The 14,839-nt window shown below is 36.1% G+C and overlaps 3 protein-coding genes across 6 annotated transcripts in view; 1 reads left to right on the top strand and 2 right to left on the bottom strand.

Annotated features, from left to right (window-relative positions):
- Nucleotides 1-3,527, bottom strand: part of LOC114467981 (ubiquitin carboxyl-terminal hydrolase 22) — a 33,312-nt gene extending 29,785 nt beyond the window's left edge. The window contains exons 1-2 of one of the 4 annotated variants that reach the window (XM_028454550.1): nucleotides 3,068-3,527; nucleotides 1,779-1,811 (exon numbers count right to left, since the gene is read on the bottom strand). In XM_028454550.1, coding sequence (XP_028310351.1) covers nucleotides 1,779-1,811; nucleotides 3,068-3,187 — 153 coding nt within the window. In that variant the 5' untranslated portion in view covers nucleotides 3,188-3,527. The remainder of the gene's footprint in view (nucleotides 1-1,778; nucleotides 1,812-3,067) is intronic. The other 3 variants (XM_028454552.1, XM_028454551.1, XM_028454553.1) reach the window with 3 other exon arrangements.
- A 7,624-nt stretch (nucleotides 3,528-11,151) lies between these two features.
- On the top strand, nucleotides 11,152-11,921 carry med9 (mediator complex subunit 9). The gene is made up of 2 exons (XM_028455761.1): nucleotides 11,152-11,267; nucleotides 11,402-11,921. The coding sequence occupies exons 1-2, from the start codon at nucleotides 11,188-11,190 to the stop codon at nucleotides 11,619-11,621; spliced, it is 300 nt and encodes a 99-aa protein (XP_028311562.1). The 5' UTR covers nucleotides 11,152-11,187; the 3' UTR covers nucleotides 11,622-11,921.
- A 1,402-nt stretch (nucleotides 11,922-13,323) lies between these two features.
- On the bottom strand, nucleotides 13,324-14,345 carry LOC114468675 (dexamethasone-induced Ras-related protein 1-like). Its single transcript, XM_028455702.1, has 2 exons — nucleotides 14,001-14,345; nucleotides 13,324-13,911 (listed from the first exon to the last, which is right to left on the bottom strand). The coding sequence occupies exons 1-2, from the start codon at nucleotides 14,269-14,271 to the stop codon at nucleotides 13,382-13,384; spliced, it is 801 nt and encodes a 266-aa protein (XP_028311503.1). The 5' UTR covers nucleotides 14,272-14,345; the 3' UTR covers nucleotides 13,324-13,381.
- Nucleotides 14,346-14,839: the final 494 nt, after the last annotated feature.

Here is a 14,839-nt window from a genome sequence, read left to right as displayed (position 1 = left end):
AACGCTTGATTACCAAAGTATTCGATAGCTTATGGCCAAGATAAATAAAGTCTTCAGAAATAGGAGCTTGGTGCTATAAACAAATGAGGATGAGTAAGGGAAAAAGCTGGGGAAGTGATATGGACAAGGATCGAACAATTGCTAACTTTCTTTGACAGTGACTTTAAAATGTACATAATACAGTATAGTAAAACGTTTCTTGATGGAAAAAATTGAATAGTTTGAAAAAGGTCAAACTTGAAATTTTGCTGGTACACAGTCAATAAAAAAGACCAGGAACATTATGGTGGATGAATTTTGACATTGCATTCACAGGAAAGGAGAAATTGAATGTTAATATCAACCATTTTACTACAGGTCCATGCATGGCTTTTAGTTGAACAAAGAGGACACCTTAAAATGATTAAATCTATGCTACGATGCGAACGATCGGATGCCTTTAACTGCATCAAACCAGTTGGTGCTTAAGTATTATTTTCTAATATACATATTACATATATGACAAATCCTTAGCCTAAAAATGGTTTTTCTTGCACTCTAATCTGTGAGTGTGCATAATTAAAGCAGCAATCTACCTGCTCCCCAGGAATCAGGGTGGCTACCTTTTATATGGTAAACATTGATTTAAGCTAAATATTTAAAGCTACCTTTCAAAAGCAAGTATTTAATCAATTTTGCCATTCAAATCTAAAAACAGTTTTTTTCCCTAATGTAAATCTAATTCAAAATAATGGTTGGTGCTGAGCCTTGTGATAAATCACATAAGTTTAATCGGCATTGTGTGGTGTCAGGAATGTATAATAGGATTACAATATACTTCAAAAACTGCTTGGACATGTCCTTATAGATAAAGTAGGGCTTGGCAATATGAACCAAAATTCATATCTTGATATTTTTACTTAAAATGGCAATATATAATATAAATGTCAATATTATTAACTCAAAGTCTCACTAGAAAGACAATTATAGATTAAATTTAAATTAAATTTGCTGATGAAAAATGCCACACAGGAACATTTATTAACATGTGCCGCTTTTGGCTTTTTCTCCTCTAAGGGACAGCAGGTGTGAGTGAGTTCTGTAGTGTGGCTTATTTTAGGGGGAAGTCTGGGTTAGGACGCATTTAGAAATCCATCTGACTGTCCTTTTCATGTTGTTCTGAGAAGTAGCAAGGAGCAACAAGTATTTAATACAAAATATAAGCAATATTGTAATGTTCTATATCTCCTAAATAAAAAACTTGATATATCTTGAATCTCAATATATTTTCCAGGCCGCAGATAGAGTGATTAAAGTGATACTGATTTATTTATTGTACGTTATTTTTTCCAATAAGTATGTTCTAAAGTAAAGCAAATAAAAACATTTACGATCTCACATTAGCAAATAAATGAATAAAAAATAATAATATAAACAACTAACTGATACACTTGATGGAGAAAAATGTTATATGGTCTGCTGAAGCTAAAGCAAAAGGACATCAACCACTTAGCCCAGGCTATTTGCTTTAACAACCCAAAGAGAAACTGGGCTCTTGAGCTGGTTGGTAGTGCTGCTCGGCTCAAGGTCCATCCTTTCATCAGATAGTAATCAGCTCTAACAGTTCATCACAGGAGACATAAATGGGAATAGCTTGCTCTGCCCCTCTTGTTTTATACCCAATACCCAATTCCACTAAATAAAGTTCTGAAGTGGAGGGTGAATATGCCAGTCACTATTTATGTGGGCTACCTGCTTTATGTCTGAGAAGATGAAGAAGGGGATAAACATGAACTCACCAGCTCTGTCCATCCTGCTTCACTCTGAGGCACCTATTTTATCACAACATAAAAAAAAAAAAAACATGTAATGACAAATGTAAGTGAAGCCTGAAGTGACCATGGACTGTCTTTGATAGAAACATGACGTAAAACAACACAACTTATAGAAGAAAAACAACAACTAATATTTACAAAAGAAGAGGTAGATAGGTGGGATGCTGGAGAAAGCTGCAGCACAGTCTAATGGTGACATCATATTACAGGGAGCTATTCAGAGCAGTGTAGGCCGAACAAGTGTAGGATGAGCTCTATGAGATACTGGCAATCAGCTGAAGTCTTAAATGGTGTCAGAGACATCAGTCAGGGATGGGGGGAAAAATACACTGCCTTTAAATAAACAGGAGGAAGCCATTAAAGTGTGAACCAAGAGAATGAGTGTGGAGGAAAAACAAAGGAGGACCATCTGAGGGGTGATTTCAGCCCATGACCACAACTCTCCTTATGACACACATTTAGTCACATCCGTAATCCCTCAGATAAGATGGACAGACACGTTTACCCCAGGGAAAAGTTGACAATGTTTTAACTTTATCTCAAAAAGGCATAGAGCATTGGGTAGCTTGCACTCCCAAAAGAAACACCCACTCTCCGCAGTGTACCAGGCAGAGTCGCTAGCTAACTTACCAGTGTTGCACCTAAACTGGTGACCGTTTAACCTGGTGACCGTCTTTGAAAGCGTTGCTTGTAGCATTTGGTTTAAAAAAAAAACAACCTAACTTAAACGGTGAAGTTGCTTATTAAACAGCAATATAATGCCTCAGAAAACAAACATTTAGTGGTAAAATGTGTGACAGATGCATCTGGGCACAATATTAAAGAAGGCGCGAATAAGTGTAATCAACATTCTGGTGACTGCAGCGGTTCGCTTCCGCCTCGAAGGAATCATTATTTGATCTGAGTTGCTTTTTCAGAAAGAGGCACGCTTACCAGAATTCATGTTAAATAACATAATTCCGCGAATACGCAAAAAAAAATATTGTCTCGTTTCATCTTAAGCAACGAAAAGTCAGCCACAGGCTAACTTGGTCACCAATGAAGTCGCTACACCAGCGATAACCTGGCAGGCTAACAGCGGTAGCAGCAACCCTACTGCTGCTGCTGGAGTGCAGCTTTAGTAAGACAACAAGTCGTGATTGTGCTTCAAATGTGCCACCCTTTAAAGACTCGTACTGTACAGTTGTGTGAGCAGCATAACACTGACTTTACAGCTGTTTATCAGTATAACATTGTAGTTTCTGTATTTTTACCTTGCGTCTCCTGGTCTCAGCAGTACCACTCCAAACAAAGCACTGGTAAATGACTCGAAGGTTTTGTTTCCAATTATCCACCTTATAACCGTTCACATGGGAGCACCCGGCCGGACTCATGACAGACAAAACATTCAGTTTGGGGTTTTTGGTGACAGTAAAAGGTCCCCTGGATTATTCACTTAGCTTGGTTAGCTAGCACGGACTGTCCAGAAACGGTTTCCGTTTGAAAATGGGACAATCGATGAAGAATCCAAAATGTTCTCCAGGTATCAGACAGATACGGTCTTTGACTAACTAACTGTAAACATGTTCATGTCGTCATCTAAGAGACTTTTCGCTCCAGTAAAATCTATATTTTCCTAGCTGTTGTGACAGTTGTCTTTTCCTTAGCAGCACTTCCACTCTCACCATTAGTTAGCTTTCTTTCTTTAGTTAGCTTGCTAACACTCAACTACAGCTCCACACAGCCCGCCCAGCGTGCGCGCTGATTCGCCAACACAATGACGTGACGTCATCACGTTCAAACAGGACGGCTTGAATCCACTCGCCATAAAAAATAAATAAATAAATAAATAAATAAATTTAAAAAAAATACTCGCCATAGGTTTTATCGCAGTTAAAATACCATTAAATGTATTGGGTTTTTATATAAATAATAACAAAAGAGCAAAGCCAAACTAGGAATCTAAAGCAAACGAACTTCCACAACAATAATATTCTGATTTGCATTACCTGCATCGAGAGATTTTGCTTATTTTAACACATTAACGAACCAAATTGTTTTTTACTATGATTTGAATTAACGCTTTTGAAAGTTTTTATTAGATATTCAGCTTCCCAAAAATAAATAAATAAATAAATAATTAATTTAAAAAAAAAAAAATCAATCGATTATTGTAATTTCGTTGATTAGCATTTAAAGAATAACATAAAATAAAAAAGGTATATTATTCCAGCAAAAAAACCGTCCATTGCCGAAAACAAATAAAAATGTACTGGTAACTGCTTTCCTCTATCTGATAAAGCCTACCATCTAGTGGACAAATAGTGCATTTGAAAGTAGCGACAACATTTGCTTTATTCACATCAAATTGTTAAATTCACAATATTTACATTTAAACAGCTGGGAACATAGAATATGGACAACAAACTGTTACAATAGCTAATAAATAAGCAGACATTTTAGGTGTGTCAATATCATCAGGGGTAATATATGTTTAAACATGATTGAAATGTTTTATTCCTGATGCAAAAGCCTCAGCTGCTGATTTTTCAGGTGTAAGAAGTTATCCCTCTGGAAGCACTCAAATGGACAACGATGATGAGTTTCTGCAAGTTCTCTCTTCTGCCTTCACGACTCCTGCCCATAAAATAGAATAAAGATTGTGCAAATATGTCATGTGAAAATAGACAAATGTACAAATGTAATTTCAGTAAGTCAGTCGGTGATGCAAATATGTCATTATGTGCAATAAATATACAAATACAACACAAGATAAAAGATATTCTCAAAAATTTAAACAATGATCTTTTTCGCTCTTATTACATTAACAGATTTGTTCATTTTGTTGTTCATTTTGTTGACTATAATAATTTTTGTTCACTATTTTTTTAAGTGGCAATAACTACTAGACTATATCTAATTGGAAAAAAAATACATATGTGAATGATCAAAATATATTGATTAACATTATTGGTAACTAATAAAGAAAAAACTATAATTTTGTCAAACGCGAGGAAATCCAATCAGAACTCATGTAATCATCACATCAAATCTGTATTTAAAAGCTTTAGTACATCACATATCAGGTTGATATTTTATTTTTTAATGCATAATTCTTTTCTGTAATAGTTTTTGTCGACTAAAATCTTAATGTCATTGATATTAAAAACTAAGTCGCATTTTAGTCAAAAGACCTTAATTATGAATACATCTAAATTTGCTGTAAAAATTCACACCTGTGCCACATTACAGTAGCTTGTCACACTGCCCAATGTAGAGAGATGCCAAGCCAGGAGCAGGTAGACATACAGTAAGGACACATCATCCCCAGGTACCACCGTTATATAATTATCAAAAACCAAAATAAGAGACCACTGCTAATGCAACAGTTGTGCAGCAGTTACTTTATATTCTGCTGATCAATGTAATTAAGTGGAAATATTTCACGAGTCATTTAAAATTCTTTCAAACACCCACTTGTTGTAAATGTTTTGGGTTTTAAAAAGGCTAGACATATATTAATGATTCAGACTGAGAAGGAAAATGTCAAAAAGTCATTTTGAATCCAAAATTCACTGAAATCAAAAGACGGACTTTTAACCTGTTTGTGGCTTTGTGTTGACTGTGATGTGATCACAAGGTTGGACTATAATTGTGAGGTTTGAACCCTAACCCTCATTATAGTGGATAGATAATATTGTCATTGCAAGTCATACATTGGTGTTTAACATATGCCTGTTTATTTATTCTTGATCTTGTTTTCATCGCTTCTCTGCTCCAACACACCTGAAACTGATGAGTAACTCATTACCAGCCTTCAGCACAGCGAGCTGATGACACATGCCTTATTTCCAGGTGTGTCGGTGCAGAATGCATCATTATCAAAGACGTTCAGGATGTGGCTGTACAGCAGCAGGTAGATGGAACCCTGCTGCTATACAGGTCTACACAGGTCTTCACAGGTCATCTCAGCTGATTCAGGTAAGGCAGGATAAACCTTCTGTTGGGTAAAAACAGAGACAATTCTCATCACATCCACTCAGGACCATAAGCTGGACCAATTAGACCCCAGACAACAGATACATGACTCAGTAGACTCTGCTCCCCAAATTAATCCTCACTTGATCTCTTAGAAAATGCAAATTTATGACACCAACTAACTGTGAGTTTCTTTTTCCCATTCTTGTCACACCTGTGTTGCTCCAATAGATCAACTTTCTTTTAAGAAGTCAGAACATGTTTTTTTTTTATATACATAATTTAGTGATGATGGCTGTGTATTTTGTCCTAATCCATCCATTTCTAGACTCTTACATAGAAGCAGTGCATTTTAGAGCTGTATATTAGAGCCAAAAAGCTGGTAAATCATATTGTTTGATCAATGATCTCCAGTGTTGCGTTTCTCTGCATCTTCAGAGCAGCTATAGTACATGGATGCTTCAGTCTGTTGGAGTGGAGCTACTTTCAGATAGTTATGAGATCATCTTTAGCTGCTTTCTAAATATGCATCTATTTTTGTATTTGCATCTTTTGTAGGAACAGTCACGCGGCGTTTAGAGTTTCCTCCAGTGCCTGAAAATCAATGTATGTTTTGTTGGCATGATTCTGTTCTAAATGCACTTCATTTCATCCTCTGACTCCCAAATGTAAATCAGGTGTGTGCAATTTATCTTTAACTTACTTTTTTTTTTCCTAGTGTGGTTGAATAAGCCTGTGCATCTTTATCCATTCGTGTTTCTAATCTTGTCTGCATTCTTTACTTTGATAACTGCACTATTGTAAGTTTTATTATGGCTTATGTAGCTGACGTAAGGCATTATATTTTTGTTAACCGATAAATAAAGGGACGTGATAACAGCTTGTATTATTAAAGAAGGTACGTTAAGATTCACCTTGCAGTAAACTATGCTTATTTTATATATATTTATATTATATTCTTGTTCACCAGTAGCTAATGGGTCCAATTTTGTTAAGATACAGTATATTATCAAAAAGTTATGGATTTCTTGAAATGTAGAGGTAACTGCCACTTAAAACAAATGTGAAAGAGTTATTGCAGATTATTACATTGTAATGTCATCAGAATGAACAGAAAAATGACATAACTTTAGGGCAGTGGTTCTCTAAATGTCTGGCCTCCGGCTCCTCCCTTGATAACAAGCAACACATTTATTAAGGCTTCTTTCTTAGATCTACTTCTTAAAATATTGTTATAAGTTGACATATTACGTCATGCATGTGAGGTGTATTATGTTCCTCTTTTATTGCGCTTATTAAAGGTTTATACTCTTTTTAAATAAAGAATTAACTCTAGCCAGAAATGCATATGGGTGACCTTATACGTATGAACAGAGGCCCTGATTTTAAGTAATAACACCATGATGTTTTCCACAATAATTTGGGAGTGTCCATGCTAATGCTGGGACAACATTATATTCCAACAGTGTTACAGATAGTTTTAAAGATCAACTCAAAAATGTTATTCAGTGTTCACAAGCAAAACTGTGATTACCAATAGTTGAAAATATCACTTGAGAAGTTTAAAGTGGTTTTTTTTAAAGGTTGTTGACGTGTCTGTGCATCATTGAAGATGATAAACTCTTTCAACAGCTGGTGTTTTTCTTAAATCTCTTCTGCAGCATCTTCACAGGAACTTTGAAACGACACTCAACAGTCCAGCCGCCTCAGTGGTGACACCAGGAGGATCATCTCAGGTCAACAGATGTGACAGAAGCTTTTGATCTTCTAGAAGAAATGCTGAAGGATCCTCCTCTTTATACAAAGTGCGATGGAGTGTTTTCCACTACTAGCAGAAGTTATGGGGACTCCTCCTCAATCAGAAGATGTATGGGAGCATCCCCAATCTCCAAAACTGAAAATCCAACTGCATTCAAAAGATGTTTCGGAGACTACTGAATCTGTGACAGATGTGTTGGAGAATCCTCTCCATTTACCAAATCTGATGATAGAGGCTCATTTTCAATCAGAAAATTCATTGGAGACTCAATTTCAAAACGAGGTGCAGATAGCTCCATCCCTAACAGATTTGTTCAACGCTCCTCAAACTGAAGACCTGGATAGTATTTGTCCATCATTATGTGAGCTGGTAGATCCTCAACTTACAGCAGAAATGATCAAAGACCTTCTTGATACACCTGCAGTGTTGGAGGATTTTAAGCAAAGCATAACTGCGGCCGTGGAGGACCTTGATTCTTCATACAGATTCATTTATAATCTATTGATCCAGAATAAATGGCAGAATGAAAACTTTCAGGACCGGAACAACTCAAATTGAAGACTTCCTCGTCTTCAGCTACAGATTCAAATGTCACTGATGTGTTACTAAAATCCTTAAACAGTGTTGTGTGTGTATGTGTAAATATAGTTATACTTTAAGTTTGTTCTATTCATTTTACTTTTGCTGTGTTTGAATAATAAATGTTTTGTCTGGATATTTAAAGCACTCCATTGATTTAGATCCCCAGGATTCCCATAACTTGGAATGAACAAATTAGTCTACATAATTCATTAAAATATATCATTATGATAGATTTAATCAATTATTATCCAAATTTAAGTGGTATAGGGCATGCATGTTTATTAATATAAAAACCAGGAGCTAGTCACCTGATTAAGACAAAATAGATTATTCTAGGTTACTTGTTCTTCCTCTATGGGTGTGAATGCAAAGTTTCAGAACCAACCACTGTTAAAAAAGAGGTGAAGAGGTGTGTATATATTTATATATATATATATATATACCATTTTAGTGAGATGGTGTTTGAGAGGTAAATTGAACCACATTATAAATAGTATACACATCAAACACCTAAGCAGCATAGTGCAGAAGATGTGTCAACTATATATAAATATCAAGCATAAGCACCCAAAGTTCAAAACAAGAACATCACAATGCGCAGCTGGAGTTTTAAATGGAGAAAAGTGTCACTTAGCAATTTGATGACATTTGAAGCTAATGGGCTTAAAAGCTACTCTAGCAAAATGACCATACAGCTGTGTCACAGATGTGGTCAGCTGCAGAGCTAATGAGTTCTGCCTGTTGCGTTTAACAGGTGTGTGTGTGTTGTGTTGAGACCTTTGTGTGACTAAAGCTGAAAAGCAGATTAGTACATACTGGTGTAAGTTCATATTTTCCATGCTCATTAAAATATATTGTCACAAAAGACAGGAGAAGCTTGTGTTAAAGTAATCAGTTGCATTACAAACCCAGGAAAATAAGGTATAAGAAATTCATATTTATAAAACATTTATAAAAAATTTAACATTTACTGTTGTGAATGCTCCATTACAGGGAGCGTTACTGGTTACTGGGCAGGACGTCTCCGGGCCAAATAGCATGTACCACGTTCCCAAGAATTCAGTCCCTGGCGCCCCCGTGGCACATATGGAGTAAAGGGCCCCATTCATATATTGGTATGTGTCAATGATTCGGTACCACCAACCGTTGCAATATTTGACTCACAAATAAATGAAAAAATGACTTTAATGGAAATTGCCAAAAAAAAAAAAAAGGGGGAGGCGGGCCCCTAAACAAATTGTGCGAGTCATAATCGTAATCTACGTTGAACTACCTTTGAAATGATATATCACATGACTATGTTCCCATAAATTTGGAAATTACCGGAAATGGGGGGTGGGCTCCCGGGCCCCATTTTTAAAAAAAGGGCTCCGAGCATCTCATTATCATTCATAGAGTATTCATACCAAACTGCATTCCAATCTAAGGAGAACAAACAAAGGAGTAGTCATTTGAAAAATGGGGCCCCTGGCAACCCCATGACACGTACGGGGTAATGGGCCTCATTTATATATTGGTATGTGCCAATGATTCGGTACCACCAACCGTTGTGATATTTGACTCGCAAATAAATGAGAAATCGACTTTTGTTTGGCCCCCCTGGGCCCCAAATTGAAAATGGGGTGCCGAGCGTCGATGAGTACCAATCCATTGATTATAACTACCAAATTTCAGCTCGATACGTTCACGAATAACAGACGAGAAGCGATTTTAACTAGTGTTCACAACAACAGGAAGAACAACAACAAAGTGAGTAGCGTTTTGAGTCCGGAAGCCCGGTGTCATGTACTGAATGCTCATCGTACTGAGATTCTATATGCGCATGCACACACATGCGTACTACCGGAAGATGATTTTTTGCTAAAAAATAATGATTCATTTTTGTTTTCAAAGTTAGGGTCATAATCTCAGTACGGAGGTAAACTCAGTCCGTGACACCTGCTTAAAAAGAAATAAAGCCCCTAGAAATTTAAACTATTCTTCATTTATGCAGTTGTCATCTAGCTAATACTTTTAGCATCTTAATTCAAGTTATGTTCAAAACAAATACAGTGTACACTTTAACTGTCCAGCTGCATTCTATGTCATATTTTAGGGCAGTGGTTCTCAAACTTGGTTTGGTGGAACTCTGGGGTTCTGCAGGGCTCAGGACTGGCACAGTACTTTTGATAAACTATGATAAACTAGGTAATTAAAACATCAATTACAATAACAGTATTAAATTTTTTGCATTAATTTCAAAAAATGTAAAGCATTTTGAACAAAGCAACAAAAAATGGTAATGGTTTATACAGTATGTGTTTGAATAAATACCTATGTTTTGTAAATAAAAAAATAAAAATCATATTTAATTTTTTTTCAGTTACGAAGGGTTTAGTGAATGCACTAATGAAGCTTGCAAGGTTCAGTACCTAGAGTGTTAAGAATCACTGTTTTAGGGATTTAAATTGTATTATTATATTATACATTATAATTGTTTCCTTTGTGTGTAACTGCTGTGTATCTAAAATAGTAAATGTCTCTTAGTTGTTTTTATTTTACTTTACTAATTTATTCATTTTTGTTGATTTGAAAAATACAAATTTACAACAAGTCAGAAGTGTACACTATACAAAGCAAGAATCATACATGCACAATTGAAAGGGAAATAAAGAAAAGAAAAGGAGTAAATCAGTTATTATTCCTCTTCAAAAAATATTGTTGTATATTGTCATAGTTTTGATTCTTTTTTTGTATGAATAAGGGACAAAATTTTGATATCTTCTTTAAATAAATTCACACAGAAAGCTCACAAAAAGGGGAGAAGTTTTGTTGAATTTGCACTTGTGTATGTAGATTTTACCTTAAAGGAATGAACAGGTTTACAATGAAATTAACTTCGTTTTTCTTATGTTCAAAGTACATAGTAATTAATTCACAATTAAACTGAATATTATTAATTTTGAAGAATAAATTGAAGACATTTTCCATTTGAGCCCATTTTATTTTTTAGGTACCTAAAAAGTTTGTTTAAGGAAGTGACGTCTTCGTCCCAATGACGTCAAACGTGTGCGCCGTAAAACAGAGAGAATAACAATGGCGGCAGTTCAGCCGCAGCTTGAAAAAGAAAGCGGAGATGACTCGTTGTTGCCTTTAGTCCATGACATCATTAAATGGTAAGAGTTGTATTTTATTATAACATCTGTATCCACGCTTCCGCTTCGTCTCTTTGGTAGAAAAGACTCAAGATGTTCATCCAGCTAGCTAAAGCTAATGCAATGAGCTGTGAATGCAATGTTTGTCCCTCCAGCATGGATAAGGACAGTCAGGATGTACATCAGGAGTTGGCTAAACTGAAGACAAAGATCCAGGAGGCTCGGGAGCAGATCTCTAACATGCCCGGGATCGACAGTAGTCCCGTGGAGCAGCAGCAGCAGCTCGGTATGCTACGGGACCAGGTCCGGAACAAAAATCAGCTGCTGCACAAATACAAAGGCCTGTGTATGTTTGATGTACCAAAGGCTTCATGAAACCGCCTCACAGCACCGATAGCCAGAGGCTCTCTGGACCTGCACAAGCAGATCCAACTGAATGGACCTTCTCAGAATTGATGGCTGAGTTTGTAAATATCAATGAGGCTTTACTTCTTTCCACCTTTTGTTTAAATTAGTTGACTTTTTTTTTTTAATGTTCATTTTGTAATAAAGAAATTGGTAGTTCATGTCTTTTCTCACATTATTTTATCTCTATATTGTATGAGATATTTTGCTAATAGCTAGTAGATATGCTACAGTTAAGTTTGTTTGGGAATTTAGTGCATAATTACATTTTTTTTTTTTTTAATAGTCTTGTAAGCATGGTATGTTCAAAATGTATGTAAAAGTGCTTGATACTGTGAAGATGTAAGTGCCATGTTTGATATCAGAATTATGCAAATTTGACCTCCAATTGTCATAAATGCCTAATATATAACCTAAATTTTAGATTTGTAATGTTAAGTGATTAATAAAAGTCTAATCAAATCAATATATAACGGTATGTATAGCATGACTTTGAATTTAGGAATTTTAAAAAATGACATGATTTTACTTTACAAATTTGCAGTAAAAAGGAACGTTGACAGTTTTTTCTCTTATAAAGTACAACTATCCTTATGTGAAATAATATGATTGGAATAATGTGAGTTCCAGTTGGAAGTAAAGAGCCAGGCTTCCTGATGACTCAAATATTGAAAATGTGGTTGGCTTTACATTTGTTTCATAGAATAGAAACTTGTGGAAACACATCTAAAATGTATCCAATATGTTTAAGTAATTGGTCAAAAAAATGTTTCTTTGATGCAAAAAAGTGGACATGGACATCTTAATACATTTAACAGTATGTTTGGAATGTAACATTACGTCCAACATAATATTTGGTAATAGCTAGATATGCTACAGTTAGGTTTGTTTGTGACTTTACTGCATAGTTATTAAATCAAGAAGTCTCATCCTTGATTCAAGTATGGTACGTTAAAAATGTATGAAATGTGTTTGATACTGTGAGGATGTAAGTGCCTTGTTTGAGATCAGAAACACACTTTGACCTCCAATTATCCCATAAATGCCTAGATTTATATATATATTCATTGTCTTGCATCATAGCTTGGGTAGAAATGTTTAAACTTCAGATTTCTTTTCAACCTACATTTTTAGATGTGTAATATATTAAAGGTCTGATCAAATTCCAAACGAATAAAGAGGAATATTAAATATAGCAATTTCCAAAAAGTGAAAAGCTTTTACTTTAAAAACTAACAAATTTGCAGTTACTTCAGATAAAGTTAACAGTTTTTCTTTTAAAAAGTATTTAAAAACTATCTTTATGTGAAATAATATGATTGGAACAGATGTAAGGACCAGTTTGGTGAATAGGACCAGGCTGCAAAAGTATCCCTGATGACTAAATAATTGAAAATGTGCTTGGCTTTACATTTGTGTTGTAGAAAAAAAAAAAAAAAAACATTCAAAAATGCAAGTATTTGGTTTTATTTGGATGCAAAAAAAAGTGGACACAGACATGTCAACACATTTTAACAGTTTGTTCGGAATGTAACATTGTGTCCAACATGATTCAAGTTTCACCATTTCTTATAAAAATGAATATCAAAATGTAAACAGAATACATTTACAGAGCATCAGCTGCACAGGATAAGTGGACAGCTTGTTGACTGATGTTTCCAGTAGATAAACAGTACACAGGCCTCAGTTGTAGAAAGTCTCTCACACACACACACGGTATTATTAAAGTGTCAGCATATGACACAGCCTTTGTCTTTGGACTGGCTGCCTCCTATAGCTTTCTCCTTTATGTACATTAAGTCACTGTGCACGCTTGGCCTGCGCGCAAAGGGCGCCACCACTCCATACGCGTTCCCATCCTTGCACTTCTTACTTCTGAAGGACTTTCTGTGCAGAACCTCGCAGTACTGCAGGGACACTTTGCAGTGGCGCTCGGGGCTCATTTCGTTCGGGAGCTTGGCCATTGTAAACAGAGTCTCAAACATCTGGTCTATGTTGGTGTTGGTCTTGGCGGAGATTTCAAAGTAAGCGCAGCGTTCCTCTCCATGACCAGCGACCAGCTGCTCGATTTCCTCGTCCTGAACCTCCCGGTAAACGTCTCTGTCGCACTTGTTTCCACATATGACCAGCGGTACGTCCACGTTCTCCTTGGTCTTGTTCCTCAGGCACGATTTAGTCTCGAAGATCTGCCGCTTGAGCCGCTTCACCTCCTGGAAGGAATCTCTGTTGTCCAGGCTGAACACCAGTATAAAAATATCACCTGGAGAATGACAGATTGATTAATTTATTGTAAAAAGAAACAAAAACATTATTAGCCTATACATGCAGACTCTTTAAAACTTTACTCACCAGTGAGAATAGAGAGTCTCCTCATCGCAGGGAAGGGGTGGTTTCCAGATGTGTCCAGGATGTCCAGCTGGTAAACTTCCCCTCGGATGCTGTAGAATTTCCTATGAAAGTCCTCAATGGTCGGTGTGTACTGCTCATCAAACCTCTCGCTCAGAAAGCGAGAGATGATAGCAGTCTTCCCAACTTCAGTAGAACCAAGAATGACCATCCGATGGCAGTTTTTCGCAGGTATATCGAAGTCACCCTCAGACGAAGACATTTTCTTTATCATAGTTGCAGGTGATGTACCTGGTGTTGAGTGTAAATGATGGAGTAAAGTCCTCTCAGGGATGTGTGAGAGGTTTGTTGTCGCTCTCTGTCTGAGTTCAAAGCAAAGCAGGCTCGGAATTTATGGGGGGAAAGATTGCCGCGCCTCCCGTGCGTCATGCGTCATCTTCCAGTTTGGAGACAGGAGCGCAGAGCCAGGGCCTGGGATGATAATGTTACTGAGGTTGTTTTCTGTGCGTCAGCTTTGTCTATCCTTCACCAAGACACACTGAACAAGAGTTTATTTCTCCATTTGCGAGATGAATAAATGAATAAAGGATTGCCTTATCTTATCTTAAGAGAATAGCCTTTTTTTTTAATTTAAGAAAAGAAAGACAGATTGATGCCTATTTTATACCCATTAAATGGTATAAAATATAATTAGACAATAAAGGGAAATATTTATATGCCAATTATATTTTCAAGAAACAGATGGTATCTGTACACACAACAGCCACAAAGGAATACATTTGTCACCTTGTGTATGTTTTTATTTATTTTTATTTTAGTATCACCATAGTTTAATAGTAAGA

This window comes from Gouania willdenowi, chromosome 8 (genome assembly GCF_900634775.1).
Source record: "Gouania willdenowi chromosome 8, fGouWil2.1, whole genome shotgun sequence".
Lineage (NCBI taxonomy): Eukaryota > Metazoa > Chordata > Actinopteri > Blenniiformes > Gobiesocidae > Gouania > Gouania willdenowi.
The sequence above is the reverse complement of the archived record's forward strand: the minus strand, read 5'-3'. Positions and strand labels throughout refer to the sequence as shown.